Source organism: Nannospalax galili, unplaced genomic scaffold, assembly GCF_000622305.1.
Source record: "Nannospalax galili isolate Female #2095 unplaced genomic scaffold, S.galili_v1.0 scaffold259, whole genome shotgun sequence".
NCBI lineage: Eukaryota > Metazoa > Chordata > Mammalia > Rodentia > Spalacidae > Nannospalax > Nannospalax galili.
The window spans coordinates 303,450-319,986 of record NW_008344750.1 but is presented as its reverse complement, the minus strand read 5'-3'; the positions used below and the strand labels follow the sequence as shown (position 1 = coordinate 319,986).

The window sequence follows — 16,537 nt, the reverse complement described above, 5'->3', positions numbered from 1 at the left end:
ACAAATGGCCAATAAACGTGAAAAATGTTCAACCTCATCGGTCATCAGAGAAATGAGAATTAAAACTGCATTGAGATTCCAGCTCACCTCATTAAGAATGGCAGTCATGAAGAAAATAAAGAATGATGTGAAGATGTGGACAGAAAGGAATCCTGATACACTGCTGGTGGGGATTAAACTAGCCCAAGGAGTATTGAAATAAAAATGGAGGTTCTCCAAAAAACTAAAAGTAGATCTACCATGGGACCCAGCTGCACCACCTCTGAGTATTTATCCAAAGGACTCAAAGTCAACATATCACAGATATACCTGCACATCAATGTTTACTGCAGCACTTTCACAACAGCTAAGTTATGGGACCAAGCTAGGTAGCCAATAAGAGAGGAATGGATAAAGAAAATGTGGTATATATTCACAATGGATTTTTTTCATAAAGATAAATGGAGTTGCTGGGCATGGTGGCACATGCTTTTAGTCCCAGCACTCAGGAGGCAGAGGCAGGTGGCTCTCTGTGAGTTCAAGGCCATCCTGGTCTACATAGTGAGTTCAGGAGGCCAGCTGGGGCTACAGGAGGCTCTATCTCAAAAAGACAAAAAAAAAAAAAAAAAAAAAAAAAAAAAAAGAATAGAGTTGTGTTGTGTTTTGAAAATGGATGCAACTAGAGAAAAACATACTAAGCGAATTAAGTCAGTCTCAGAAAGACAAATATTGTATATTTTCCTCTTATTTGTGGTTCCTATATTTTATGTAGATACATTAAGTCATGTTTGTCTATGTGACGTGAAAGTAGAAGCAAAACTGTGTAGGAAGAAGGAAGGGACTGACTGGTGGGGAGAGGGGAAGGCCAGGGAAGAATGCAAAGATGGGGTGAGGGGGCTTGTTGAATGTGTAATACACTCCTGTATGAAAATGTCATTATCAACCCGGTGCCAAGAACAACGAACTCATAAATGAAAAAACAATTTAAGTGGATGGTTTAGAACAGTCACTGGGAGGAGAGGGTGAAGACATAAACACCAAATGTTAAAGGATTGGTGGTTACAATGTAGAACCCAGCAGGCAAAATACTCAGAAAGCCAGGGTTCTTTTGGAGGGAGCCCCCAGGGTTCTTTCAGAAGGGTTCCTACAGAGGGAGCCCCCAGGTGCAAGACTGCACCCATCTAACTCTGGAACCCCAATGTGTGCTTTCCAGTTTCACAAAACTTGTGCTGGTCCCACTTTTATCTGCCCCCTTCAAGTCAGATCCTCTAGGATCCATATAAAAAGAAAAAACAAAATACTTGAGAAACAGCATGTTAAGTATGTGAGTTAGAAATAAATTGTATTTGTATAAACAAATGCCAAAGAGTCACAGAGGAGCTCGTTCTAGGTTTGTTTGTAGCACTTGGGGCTAGTAGGAGGTGGGGCAGAAATGCTTGCTTGTTCCCCCTAAGATTTGAAATAAGATTTGGCACTTTATCCTTCACCAGACAAGGGTGTTAGTGAAAAACCTGTTCTTGATTCTCTTAACCTATAGCCCACCTCAGCTTTACAAACAAGTACTTTCTGCAATTTTATATACTGGGGTTTTCTAGGAATGAAGTTGCTATGCAAGCTGAGGGAAGTTTTTTCAATGTTGACTATGTATAAAATATTCCACTACCTCAGAAAGAGGGTTGCCTGGGGAGGCACTGCTCATGCCTCTCTGTCATTCACCTGCATCCACAGTGGGCTTGATCACCCCAGTTACGAAGGGGGAAATTATTGCACACAACATTTTAGTTTGTTTTGCTGCTCTTTCCAATCATTTACACATTAAAACTCACAGTGTCTTATGAATTCTTCGATATTTGTTTCTATTATATTGTAATAAGACACTGAATTGGTGGTTTTGAAATCCTATGTGAGTACCTTATATATTATCAATTTTTTTATTGTGGTAAAATATACATAGGCCAGAACATAGCATTTTAACAACTTAAGTGGACAGCTCACTGGCATTTATTACATCTACAATGATGTCGAAATATTCTAATAAAGAGGTTTTTTTTAAGGATTCTAGGATTTTCTTTTGCTAATAGAGACTGCTTTGGAACAATCGCCAACACCTCAATAAGGGTTGTAGATAAGATGGCAGTTTGTATCAATGTTAATTTCCTGACTTAACAATTTGCAATGCTCTTTCCTAGAAGGCTGTCAGCGTTTTCAGGAGCTTTAATCTGAAACACTTAGGGATGAAAGGACATCATGCCACAGCTGGTTCTCAGTGTGCATATTATTAGAGGTTGAGTACCTTTGAGTGAGATGATCGTTCTCAACCTGGGTAGGAAAGAATTCTGGAAACTGTACCATCTTAAGTCCTCATAATGAATGATTTGTCTAGTAAGTAGCCAGGATGGAATTGGTTATCAGAGTGTAAATATATATAAGCAAACATGGATAAGATCAATCATTATTAATATCACTCAAAACATAACCTTGTAGGTGAGAAAGGATGTTTGCTGTGCTATCTTTCCGGCTGATCACAGGTGTACATGAATACACATGTATGTCCTTGACTTCCTTGTACCCTCCCAGCTTATCAACATTCACTCACTTGTTCTTTACTACTGAGAGCCCTCCCACTTCAAAAGGTTACATCTGTCAGGGCATCTTTTAACAGCTGCCCTTCTATTGCAGGGCACGTTCTTGCTCTTTGGAACCATAATGCTGTAGATGTCAGAGGAGAACTGGGAGAGTAGCAAGTTTAACCCACTTGTGGAACATGTGAGTACAAATCTCCAGCACCAAGGGACTCCTCTGCTTCTTCTGTTCAATGAAAAGACCACTTCCAATTCTCACTGGCAAGGGCTAGCCCCTTCCCTGGTAGCACAGAATACTGTACTTGTCCATATGCTCTGTTTTAGATTGTATTTTAGTCTGTTTGCACAGTTCTTTATAAGTAGCCGGTTACTACATGCCTAAACCCTCATCTCGTTGGGTATATGGAGAAACTCCTCCTGCTTGAGAATATTTATTACCCTTAGGCACAGCTTAATAATGTGAAAAATGTGCTAAAAGTACATTGCATTAGGAAGGCTCATGGTATCTAATCTAAAGCTGGTTTGCTTGCAAGAATCATAGTTCAACAGAAGAGCAAAAGAGGCTGACAAATTTCTATCATAAACATGGAGACATGTGCCTGGACTATAAACCTGCAGAGATTTTCCATTGATACATAAGGATAAAAAGTTATTCTTTCCTTGCTTTCCTCACATGCTGCTCAAACTTCAAATTCATGTCTTCTTTTGTCATTGATTATCTCCAAGGAGTAATTATTTCAGAAGCAGTTTATGATGCTTATTTTAAAGGGTAGTCTTTGATAAGATAGGGTAAGCTTAAGAAGAGTCAGTATACTAATACAAAGTACTTCCGTTTTGGATCAGGTGTTTGATAATTAAATTGAAAATGAAAACATGAATCTGGGCTTGCTCTGAGAAAATATAAGGGAGTTATTGGATGGTGGAAAAGGCAGAAGCCCAGGGGATCTTCCCTTTTTGTTGGGAAGTAGCCGTTATTACTTTAGTGACTGACATTTGCCCCTTCTGCACAGCTGCTTTTTCACAGACTGAACGCTTTCAGATTAGAGGGATCTAATCTGATCCCTCTTGGGACTCTCATGACTTGAAAGTCTGCTACTCTAGGTCTGTGGATCTTCTGAGCATCTTTTCCCTGCTTAAGACTTTGCAGAGAGACCCCCAAGGAGGTTAAGGCATCCTCAGATTTGACCCTGCTAATGTGCTAATGCCTTGTCATTCTATACACATCAATTTCTGATTTTAGCAGCTGCCCCAATAGGCAAACTTTGGAAACGACAATGCCGGAGGCCCTGAACTCACTGAGATTGTCAAAACCACACAGATGAAGAGGGAGAGGATGGAGAGGTAGATCTGGAGTCGCTTCCCACCAAACCGCTTTCTGAGGTATTCTGGCATGGTCATCACCTGCAGAGACAGACATCAACAGGGTTTCACTCCAGAGCCCAGTGCGTTCAGATTCATCGAGATTTTCTAAACAACTGCAGGCAGTGAAGCGCTGTGCACGGCGTCTTGGGGTGGCCAGATGTGAGGGAGGCACAGCGCCTTGCTAGAGTGGCAAGACTGGAATGAACTTGGCACTGGAGACAGAATGACAAACTTGGCAGCTCTTCCAGGCTCTATTTACTACATCTTAGGACTTTTGGCAAAGGACAGTCTCTGAATTTCCATTTTCTCAAAGAGAAGATTTCATGTAGAAGTAGAGGTAATGTGCCTACAGCATCACCAAATACCTGGCTGACACACAACAAATACTTTCTATTATTTATATTGGTGATGCTGTAGTACGGTCAAAATAACATTTGTAAATAATAAATTGCAATGTAATTACATAATACATTGATAATTGAGGATAGTATAGATATACACTGGAGCATTTATTTATATAATTACATTTATTGAAGATGAATTATATTAAGTCCTAGTCTCCTCCAATATAAAAATTTGTTAATAAACATACATACACACACACACACACACACACACACACGGCGTGCTCACATGTGTGTGTGTGTGTGTGTGTGTGTGTGTGTGTGTGTGTGTGCCACGCAGCTTTTTTCAAAAACAAGAAGCGGAACTCTTCGTAGACCACCAAACGAGTGCGACCCTTGAGGGACCCAAGTCACAGCCAAGAACACGTAACATGTGTTTTGCGGTGTGAGCTTTGAGCCAATGACAGCATCTTTTCAGCAGAGCTTGTTTAAGCCTGGAACTAGAAAGGACTTGAATGAGCAACTGATAAATATATGGTGACCTCCAAGGTAATACCCATAAGTTGGCCCCAGAGCACCCTCATCCCAGGTGTCACCCCATGCTCTAAGCACCAGTGACAGAGTGGAGAAATGTGGTAACCAGGGTCACACACAGAGCAGTGCCTTAGTTGGTCAGCAGCGTTGGTTTGTAGAGGAGCCACAGTAACTGTAGTGCATCCTGACCCTGATTAATAAAGGAGATTGCTATTGTTGGGATGGTGAAAATTATGTGTTGATGAAGCTGTGGCAGAATGGGAACCTTAGGACAATAATGATCATCAAGACAGTGGCTGACTGTGGCCATTCTCAACAGCAATCTAATAGCTCTTAGATTTATATAAATGTAGCTTAGAATCTAAGGACAAAGGCTATTAGATAGATGTTGCTAATAGTGGGTTTAATGGGTAAAATAGGGGTATTTAACTGGGAGGGGAAGAGGAAGGGTTATAAAAGGAACCATGGAGGCAAAGGGGAAGAAGGAGCTCAAGAGAGGGGGGACTCATAGAAGACAGGTATTATCAAGGGCAAAATGGGGGAAAATATGAGTACTTTAACTGGGGGGTGGGGAGAAGAAGGAGAGTTAGACAGGGAGAGAGAGGAGAGATAAATAATGCTTAGCTGGTATGAAAAACCAGGGGGAAATGTATTAGTTCAAAAGCTTACTGAAAAATCACATACAATATCTCTACATGAGTTCGTGTGTATAGCTGAAGGCTACATAACAAGAAACAGTGTCAGACAGGAGGAACCTCCCTTTGAGTTGTTGACCAGGATGGTCCAAGAGACTCCCAAAATTACACAGGCCACTGCCACAGCCCTTGATTGCCTCTCAGAACTTGAAGATAAGACTCTATCACTGAAGACAGGACATACTTCAGACACAGGACTTGGAGCAATGGAGCTGGAACTGATCTAGAAGCACATCCCTGAAGGCTAGCTCTCATAGTTTTGGAGGACACTATGCAAGCTGCTAAGGGAGAACACTAATTGATGGTCTAACTCCAACTTCAAGGCCTAATAACCACAACAATGATTGGCACAGCAAACTCTATCAGTGCAGTCGTGGCATTTTTATCTTGGATTTACTCAATAGCTACTTAATTGGGCTTAAAGCCTACTCAATGGGAAGGAACTCATATATGGTACTGTAAACATAGCTAAATACACATGGGTGGCAGAGGTCATAGATCTTAGACAAAACCCCAAGGCTATCACATCCCTAGACAAATGTAATTTCTTTATAATAAATATGGATCCTTATATTTACAGGCAAGTATGCCAGTCATCACTCACCGAAGAAGCTTCTTTAGCAACAGGCAGAGGCTATTACAGAATTCCGCAACTGGTCACACACAGAGAATATGTCTGTGAGATACTCAAACCTAAGTGACATATCTACAATGGGATCTCTACACCTAAGACTCATGAAATATAGTGGAATAAGGGGTAGAGGGAACACTAATTCATCTCTCAACCCTCATCAATGAAGCTCCCTCATGCAACAGAGGGCCATGAACACAAAAGGCCACAAATGGTGAAAACGCAGAGAATAAGAATCTGCAGAGTGTGGGTCCCTGGACAGGACTCCTATATTAAACTCCATTTACTCAAAGCTCAGGGACCATTGCAGAAGAGGGGGGCAGAAAGACTGTAAGAGGCAAAGGAGGAGGTGCATGACCATAAGGAAACAGTCTTATGGGCTCCTGGGACTTTGTTCATATGAACCTACAGCAATGATGACAGCATGCACAAGACACATGCAAACTTAATCACACAAAAACCCATCACAGAACTGTGGAAATGGGCAGCAGTCCCCAACCTTAGCTGAAGAACTGTAGGCAGCTGAGTACTGTTGGGTGAGGGAGAGTTGATCTTCTTTAAGGGAGAGACTGTAGATAGACCTCAGTGGATGAACTTGCACTGAGGGATATCTGGGTACACTAACTTGACTTGCTAGGCCTTAACACATATGACAATGCATTAAATCTGGTGAGGTGGGCTATGGGGAGTCCAAATGGGGGAGGGCATGTAAAGATGATTAAGATGTTTTGTATGGAATGCACAAAAAATTAATAAAATATACATAAAAACTATTCTCTTAAGAAATTTAGATCAGAATTCATTTTCATCATGCCTCCTTCAAAATTTCCTTGTGGTGCCCATTGTGGTGCTGGAGAATGGCAAGCAACCTAGGGGTTTATCAGTGGGGCAGCCAATGAGCATCACCCAGAGGAAAGTAAACTGGACATGAATACCCAAGTATTGAGTTTTAAAAATCAAATCCACATGGAGTATACAAAGCCTAGAATAAAATCTAAAGCAGATTAGCATTTATGTAAGTTAAATATATATTTACATGTACACAGATACACAGAATACTACTGTAATTTTCAAGGAAACAATGATCTAATCATACATTAAGCACATTCAAGTGGACACTCGTGGGATGCAGGGAGAAGATTTGGTTTTAAATGACATGGTCTCACTATATATCCCTGGATGATCTCCAACTCTTATCAATCCTCTTGCCTCTGTCATGCAAGTGCTGAGATCATAGGCATGAAAGATGAAAGAGATGCTGTGGGTAAACTTCAAATAACACTGTGCTGTGAGCCGAAGATTGAGATGAACTTGCTGTGTGGAACTAAAGGCCAGTAGAGAAGGAAGGAATCTGCTATAGTCAGTATGGATAATATTTATCCCTTAAAAGGTCATGTTCTGGATGTTTGGTCTCCATTGTAATGGTGGTGTGGTGGTGTGGCCTTTACGAGATGGTTATTAGGTCTGTAGGAGAGACTAATGCTTTCCTTGAGGGGCCCAGGTAGATTCCATGGGGTGAAATATTGTAAAGCAAGTGTGGTTTCCTCTTTTGTATGTGTCCCATAATATGTAATGTGATACATGATCAGGCCCTCACTAGAGCTGGTGTAGCCCAGGCTAGCCTTAGACTTAATGCTGAAGTCCTGAACCTTTTGCCCATGCCACTTAAATTCTGGGATTATAGGCATACACCACCATACTCAGCCAAGACTGCATAAACGTTTGTATTTGTGTGTATGTACGTGTGTGCGTGCATGTGTGTGTGTGTGTGTGTGTGTGTGTGTGTGCGTGTGTGTGTGTGTGTGTGTGCGTGTGTGTGTGTGTGTGTGTGTGTGTGTGTGTGTGTGTCCATGTTGAGGCCAGAGGGCAACCTCAGGTATTATTTCTTAAGCACTCTCTACCTTGTGTTTTTGAGACAGTGTCTTGTCCCAGCCCGGAACTTACTGATTAGGTTCAGATGGCTAACCAGTGAACCCCAGGCTTCTGCCTGTCTCTGCCTCTTCAGGGCTGGGGTGAATGTGCCATCATGGTCAGATTTTATGTGAGTGTTAGAGATCAAACTCAGGTTATTATCATGTTTGCATGGCAAGCACTTTACTGACTAAGCTATCTCCAAGATTGCATGAACTTTTGTTCAAGTCCATTGTCCACTCGGATGTCTGGGTAAAACTTCAGAAAATGGGACTCTGATCATAACCCTTGAGTGCTTGAAAGTTCTGCATTTAAAATTTTATTACATTTACTTACTCATCTCTGGGTGTGCACATGTACTCATGGGCCACAGTGTGCATGAGGCAGTCAGGGGAAAGCTTTTAGGAATTGGCTTTTTCTTCTATTACCTGGGTCTTTGGGATTGAATTCATGTGGTCAGGTTTGGCAGCAAGTGCCTTTACCTGATGAGCTCAGGACACTTTGTTTTTGAGACGGGATCTCCTTGTAGCTCCAGCAGGTCTGGAACTCCCTAAGTGAACCAGGCTGGCCTCAGTCTCACAGACATTCGCCCACCTCTGCCTTCCAAATGTTGGGATTAAAGGCATGCAGCACCACATCTGCCTAGGACACCTTTTAAAAAATATTTATTATTTTTATTTTATGTGTATGTGTCTATTGCCTGCATGTATGTAAGTGCACTCATGTCATGCAGTGCCCACTGAGGTCAGAATGGGGCATTGGATCCCCTGGAACTGGAGTTATGGATGGTTGTTACCCACCAAGTGGGTGCTGGGAACCAAACCCGGGTCCTCTGCAAGAGCAGTCAGTGCACTTAACCACTGAGCCATGTCTCCAGCCTTAGGACACATTTTTTAACAGTACCATCATTTAGAAATTTTTAGCTATTACACTAGTCATATAGTAACATATCATTATATTTTTATTAGCATATTTTAATTATACAAAACAATGGGTTTCGTGATATTTTTACACAAGTATATGTTATACTTTGGTTAACGCTGGTCCATTACCAACTCTTCCACTGGCCCCAGTCCTCTTCCAGGGGAAGGACACACATGAAGATTCATGACTGAACCCACATGTGCCTATAGGCAGCACTACTACTCATCACCCTTGTTCCATAGACTTTGTTTTCACCTTATTTTACCTGACCTCCAAATATTCTAAATAAGGAAGATTTTCAGTTTCTGTGTATTGATTTCACTGACATCCCATCCTCCAGCTTTTCCACCTGAGGGAGCCGAATCTCATCTCTTAAGACATAAGCCAGATCACCTCTGAAAAGCTTTTCTTGAAGTACAAGGGTGAGCCTAGCTTTAGGGTTCCATATCAGGCTGAGGTCTAACACCACAGTCATCATGCAGGCCTACCACTGATTTTTTTCTTGACTATAGTCACATTCTATACTGGGAGACCTTCTGGGCAAGCAATTGATTTTTGTCACCTGTATATTCTTAGCAGTAGGGCTGATGAGGGTCAAGTGCCCAGGTTTCATGATAGAACAGAGACAACAACTGAATTAACGAATGTATGACAGATACATTTGAAGGTTTTTCCTAGAACAGATACTCACCCCTGCCTTGATGTAGATGGGGACAAAAAACCAACCCAGAACCAGCAGTAACAGAAAGGACTGCAACAGACCAAGAACAACAGAAAGTTAGTGACTGTGGATCTTATAATTCTATGACTTCTGAGTCTGAAAACTAAAAAAATAGTTTTCTTAGCTCCTGTCCAATCCAACAATCATGATATCCAGACAACAGTGGATCCTTTACCTCTGTGTCTATGATTCAGAGACCATCGCTCTTCAGGGCTTAGAATGAATGAAACCAAAGATATGTGTCAAACCAACCAGAAGATAAAGAGATTTGAGCCCAGCTGATAACCGTTGTCAAAAGCAATGATCTTGAATGATAAGAGTGTTAAAGCAGTGAGAAGGAAATTTGGGATGGGAAGAACTTCCCAGTTCCTGTAAGTCTTGCCAAATATAATAATGATAAAAATATAATATGGAATTAAGATGTGAATTTACAGTCTCCACAGAGTACACTCACTGTTTTACAGCAGCTACTGAAGCAGGCATAATAAGCATCGTTATCACTGGCTTAAGTAGGTGGAACTTGAGCTTCATAGAGATTAAGGAAGCTCAAGGTCAAAAATTAAAAGGGCAGAGTAATCAAATAAAGAGTAGCCCAATAGTGATACTCATGAGGTCATGGGTCAGTTTTGTCATGCCTCTAGAAGCTGCCTTCACTTGCGGGGTTCGCGGTACTGTCAAAACAAATTTCAGGCCACAAGGCATGTCTGGCCAATGACTGGATGTATATTGGAGTCCCTGATACTTCTGAGGCAAAAGCAGCTAAAAGTAATTAAAAAACAAAACAAAACCCAGGGCTGGAGGGATGACTCAGTGGTTAAAAGCATTGGCTGCTTCTGCAGAGGACCCAGGTTTGGTTCCCAGCATCCACATGGTGGCTAACAACCATCCGTAGCTCCAGTTTCAGGGGGATCTGATGCCCTCTTCTGACTTCTGCAGGCATTGCACATAAGGATGCACTTACACACAGACAAAACACACACACATTAAAAAAAAAAAAGAAAATAAAACCTTCAACATTGGGAAGGCAAAAGCATTTATGATGACTTAAGGTGTCCACCTAGGGATGGTTTGTTTACAGTTTCATGGTCCAACATTTTTCCTCTCACTAATATACACATACACAAAAACATTAGAAAGGGTAAGTTAGGGGGCGATGCTCAGTGGGTAAAAGCACTTGCTGTGCAAGCCTGACAACCTGAGTTTGCTCTTGAGAACCCACAGTGGAAAGAACCAACTGGAAGTCATTCTCTGATCTCCACACATGCACTGTGGGGAACAGAAAAACTTCAGGCTATTCACAAACTTTATGACACTCCTGCTACATGCCCAGGTGTGCTAGGTGACAGAGTGGTACGTGTGGAAGAGACGGTGCATTCCTTGTCCTTAAGAACTTAGGGTCCAGTGAAAGGACACAGCTTCTGAGCTCAGTTGTAAAGTCTTACCTGCTATCTCACAAAACATTCACTCCTTACTGCGCTGTTAGTGGCTTGGTCAAGGTCACTTGAACAGTTTCTATCCATCCTACCATTGTCATGATGGACGATCCTCCTGTGTGATCTTTGAACACCACAAAGGCTTCTTTGCACTTTTCGCATGATAGTTATTGCATATTTGTTTTTTTCTACTTGAATATAAACTTCTCAAATAAGGAGGCATGGCTCTTTACTTATTGATTTTTTTAATGTGTCTGTGCTATGTATGCATGTGTGTATGCATGTTCATATGTATGTAAGTGTGTGCACATGCATGTGGAGACCTCAGGTTGATGTCAGGGATCTTTTTTTTCATTTTTTAAATTTATTGATATTTTAGTATGTATTTCATATAGAATATCCCAAACAATCTTATTCATCTTTATACCCGCATTCCAAATGGCACCCTCCATATCCACTGCCCCCACTGGAGCCCATATACTCTGTCATTCTGATGTCAGGGATCTTTTAAAATCACTCTTGCACCTTACTCTTTGAGGTAGGGTCTCCGAACAAACCCCAAACCTGCTGATACTGCTAATCTCACGAGCCAGCTTGCTTGGGGAATCCCTTGTCTCCTCCTTCTGAGAATTACAAGTGGGCCTTTGTGTCTGCCGAGTGTTCACATGTGGGTTCTGGGGAACTGAACTTTGGTTCTTTTACATGTGCAGTGAGCATGTTAATCACTGAGCCACCTCCCCAGCTCCCTTCCTTTTATTTTAAGTGTTGTTTTCAGATTAGGGATGGGCATACAGTGTTCTAACTCAGAGAAGAGACATGAAAAGAAGAGCTCAAATAGTCACAGGGGCCAAGTGACAGTGGGAATTGGGCTGTACAAGGTGATATCCTGGTAGGAATAACTGCCTGAGAAAAAGCTCAGAGGTCAGTAATAATGTGACCAACCGGCCCAAGCACAATGGGGCTACAGAAGTACTTAAAGGCAAACAGAAAGTGGACGGGTGGAAGCAAGAATAAAAACTGAAACAAAAGGAATACATCGGATACAGACTCCCAGACAATCTGGGAGAACATTTCAATTAAAATATCCCAACATGGATTTGGCTTAAAAGAAAAAAGTATTTGATGTCACTTACATGTGATTCAAATGCTGTAACGGCAATTCCTGAAGCTGCCCCCGTCCCAGCCAGGCCCACAAAGTGGCCACTGCCGATGTTACTGGCAAAGAGAGAGGCTCCCATCTGCAGTGCAAGAGACCAACTAAGATTAGATTTTTAAAGATCTAAATAAAACTTCTTGGAAATGAATAGATATTGAGGCTAATCCAATCTACTTCTTAGAACAAAAGCCAGCAAACTATTGTGCATGGGCAAAATCTAGCCTGTTACCAGTTTTTTCTGTGACCCATAAGCTAAGAACATTTTTCATATTTTGAGTAGTTAAAAATGGTTTAAAAAATCTAATATTTTGCTGGGTGTGGTAGAACATACCTTTAATCCCACTATCCGGGAGGCAGAGGCAGGTGGATCTCTGTGAGTTCAAGGCCAGCCTGGTCTACACAGTGAGTTCCAGGCCAGCTGGGGCTACTTGAGAGACCCTATCTCAAAAAAGACCAAAAAAATTTTAGTATTTTGTAAAATGTGAAAATTTGCAATTCAGCGAAATTTAAAATTTAGTATCTCTAATACTCCTCTTGAAACTCAGCCATGAATTTCATACACCATAGCATTCTGATTAAGGGTTCTTTGGGGTTACAATGGCAGAGCTGTGTGGTTGTAACAGACTATTGTCTGTAAATCATAAAATACTTGCAATTGGGCCTTGTATAGAAAAACTTGGTGAATCTTGTCTTAGGGGAATGTCAGCGTATCTACCCATGTGTTCTGCCAGACTTATTAGCACTTGACTTTAAAAAAAAAAAACTTTTTGAGACAGGGTCTCTCTGTAGCCACAGATAGCCTTGAACTCACTATGTAGACCACCAGGCTGGCCCCAATCTCACAGAGATCCACCTGTCTCTGCCTCCCGAGTGCTGGGATTAAAGGTATGTACCACTATGCCTGGCTGGTACTTGACTCTTAATAGCAGACTATTAAATTGAATCAGAGGGATTTGTTTTTCTTTCTTTCTAGCCACAGGACCCTGTTCTCATCCATCACACTGCCTTCAGTTCTTAAGATTCAAAGATGAAGAGTGCTTTCTTCAATGAGCAGAGAAGTCAGTATCAGTCACGGGCAGAATTGGGGTGAGACCCTGCAGGGCTCTCTCTGACTCTACTTTATTTTCCACTGTAAAATCACTTTTTGAATGCAGACATTCGGGCTGGGCTAGGGGAGATAAGGAGCTGGTTTGTGACTGTGGGATTGGTTGAGATTTACGTGTTTCACAATAACAATAGTAGGAAGATGATGTCTGATTGATTGCGTGTCCCAAGTAAATCTGTTCCAATCATCCCTGCCGGGCTTGTTGCAAGTTTTCATTTCTTTTTATTCTATTTAGACAAGTCAGAAGATCTGCTGAAGGAAGCATTTTCTGAGTACCAACTGTAACTAACTCAACTCTGACACTCTCCAGATTCATAGAAAAATATGCTGCCTTTACTGAACGAAAAGTATGTCTGAGGAGACCATACATCAAAACCCAGAAGAAAACAGTAGGACCACTCACTATAAACACCATCCCAGTGAGCACAACCTGCCCTTAGTAAGAGTGTAGAGCAGAACATGTAGACTCGGAGCAAGACTGGAAGGGACCGAGAGCCAGCTGACATTGAGGTGGGTAGGCAAAGAAGAAAAGCTAGTCTCAAAAAGAGGAGCCTAGTTCAGGGTCGGGAGCAGAGAAGGGCCATGCGGAGCTAAGAAGCCAAGAAGGCTCTTCATGGGAACCAAGAAAACATGAGCAGAACTGAAGTGGGGGAGGGGTCTCCAAATGCCAGACTAAAGCCATACTCTGTAATATTTCTGGAATTCTATGTGATTGACTATTGGCTATACTCCATAATCTTTCTGGAATTCTAGGTGACAGCTTTGAAGAAGAGGATTTATAAAGAGTACCCCTCCCACAATTTTTCAATGTTTATCTCCAGGAAACCCTGGCCTACTTACTGGCCACCAGGTCATATCTCGACCAGCCAGGAAGAAACCTCCAACAGTGTTTCGGTTGGTCTTCAGCATCGCCTGAGGAAATACAAGATCAGAAAACAGCAGGTGAACCCAAGATTGGCAAGACACCCCAGCTGCTCTGGCCAGCGTGCTGACATTAATATTTTAGCACTCCTATAGAGACACGTTTTTATAGATAGTGTGATACAGCATCAATTTTGGGGGGTTCTTTTTGAGACAGGGTTACCCAATGTAGCCCCAGCTGGCCTGGAACTCACCATGTATGTAGACCAGGCTGGCCTTGAACTCACAGAGATCTACTTGCCTCTGCCTCTCAAGTGCTTGGATTAAAGGCATGTGCCACCACACCCAGCTACAACAACAACTTTTAATAGACTCAAAAATCATGTTTGAAAAACATATTTTACATTGTTACATATCACTAAAGCTGTCTGTGGAAGAAACAGCTCTAACTTGTTACTAAAAAGAAAGAATAAAGGAAACACAAATGACTTACATAGCCAGAAACTTAGTTAACAAAGGAAAGTAATTGAAATGAAATAATAAAAATGACATTTGTGTCCATTGTGCTAGGTGTTGGACATGCCAAACAGCAAGTCTGTAGCCCTGAGTTCTGTCTGTTCAAATGATGACATTGCTGGATGGATAAATTCAAGGCAAACATTATCTATGTCACAAACAATGATATGATTCAGACAGAAAGGTAATGATATCTGTAGAATTATTAATATCTCAATTTGTCATTTCACACATCTTCCACAATAAGACACTCTCCCTTGCAATGTTGGTGCCCACCCTGACATTTTATTGGGCTCTCACATACCCATACTCCGACAGCCATCACCACCACAAAATAGATGACAATGACAGAGATGTCAGCAGCATTTTGGATGTTTCCTGACAATGAAGACAGTTCTGAGTCTCCTGTGATGGTGTTGGAGCTCACTGTGCTGGCCATGGTTGTAGGTAGTGTTGTCCCCATTGCAAATGTGGACCATTCTTTATATAAACACAGAGTTAATGATTAGCCTCAGGCAGCTGGGGCAATATCAGAGTCAGCTCTCAATCATGGGGACCTTTAAACCTCTCCTGTGAGTCCAGGCTCTGGAACGCTAGGCTTCCAATGACCAGTGCTAGCTTTAAAAGAATGTGAAAATCAAAGAGAGAAACCAGACATGGGATGAGAATTAGAGGGAAAAGTGTTGTGACAAGTGGCAAAGAAAAGTATTTAAGGAAATTTGGCCAGTTCAAGGGAGTACAAAAGAGGGACGGAGGGAAATAGGGGAGAAGTATAGAGGTGAGGGGCTCAGGACAAAGTCAGGTGGGACAGAGGGTGATGGTTCCTGTAGAATAGTTAATGTTCCTGGTCAGATTTATCCTTTGAAAGTGGAGTTACCTGGAACAGGGAGTTTGAGTGGACTTCACCTGATGTATCAAGACCCTGGCAGCCTGTTCAAGGGAGGGGAAGTGATCTCCGGGTGCAGAATGTGGCTGCAGGAGGACAGGGCTGTGATGAAAGTGGGGCAGTTTTTATAAGTGAACCTAAGATCATGTGCCTGTGATTTTCATGACTTAGAATCCTGGATATTTTGAAGATGATCTTCTTGACATTTGGAATAAAGCACTGATACAATTTCACTTCACATTTTAATATTAAAAATATATAACATAAAACCTATCTCTGTCAAATGTAGAGCTGACAAAGGTTTTCTCCCATCTTGTAGGCAGTAGGCAGTCTTTCTACTGAATTTATTTTTTTGCTGTGTAGCTTTTCAGTTTTATGAGGTTCTGTCTGTCAACTGATTGTGTTATATGCTGATCTAATGGAGTCCTATTCAGAAAGTCCTTACCTATGCTTATGTCTTGAAGTGTTTTCCCTATTTTTCCCCTCTAGCAGTTTCAGAGTTACAGGACTTAGGTTAAGGGCTTTTGATACATTTAGAGTTTATTTTATGCAGGGTGAGAGATAAGGATCTAGTTTCATTCTTCTACATATGGTTATTCTATTTTCTCAGCATCATTTCATTTTATTTATTTTGTATGTATATGAGTGTATTGCCTGCATGTGTGCAAGTGCACCCATGTCATGCAATGCCCACAGAGGTAAGAAGAAGGCACAAGATCTCCTGGAACTGGAGTTACGGATGGCTGTTAACTGCCATGTGGGTGCTGGGAACTGAACCTGGATCCTCTGCAAGAGCAGCCAGTGCTCTTAACTGCTGAGCCTTCTCTCCAGTCCCCCTCAGTATCATTTGTTGAAGAAGCTGTCTTCTCCAATGTTAATTTTTGGAATCTTTCTCAA

At 41.7% G+C, this 16,537-nt stretch overlaps 1 protein-coding gene across 1 annotated transcript in view; it reads right to left on the bottom strand.

Annotated features, from left to right (window-relative positions):
* The window catches only part of Slc5a4 (solute carrier family 5 member 4), a 43,920-nt gene extending 28,652 nt beyond the window's left edge, over positions 1–15,268 (bottom strand). The window contains exons 1-5 of the mRNA XM_008840988.1: positions 15,059–15,268; positions 14,218–14,289; positions 12,250–12,354; positions 9,654–9,713; positions 3,858–3,962 (exon numbers count right to left, since the gene is read on the bottom strand). Of these exons, the coding sequence (XP_008839210.1) occupies positions 3,858–3,962; positions 9,654–9,713; positions 12,250–12,354; positions 14,218–14,289; positions 15,059–15,217 (501 nt within the window). The 5' untranslated portion in view covers positions 15,218–15,268. The remainder of the gene's footprint in view (positions 1–3,857; positions 3,963–9,653; positions 9,714–12,249; positions 12,355–14,217; positions 14,290–15,058) is intronic.
* Positions 15,269–16,537: the final 1,269 nt, after the last annotated feature.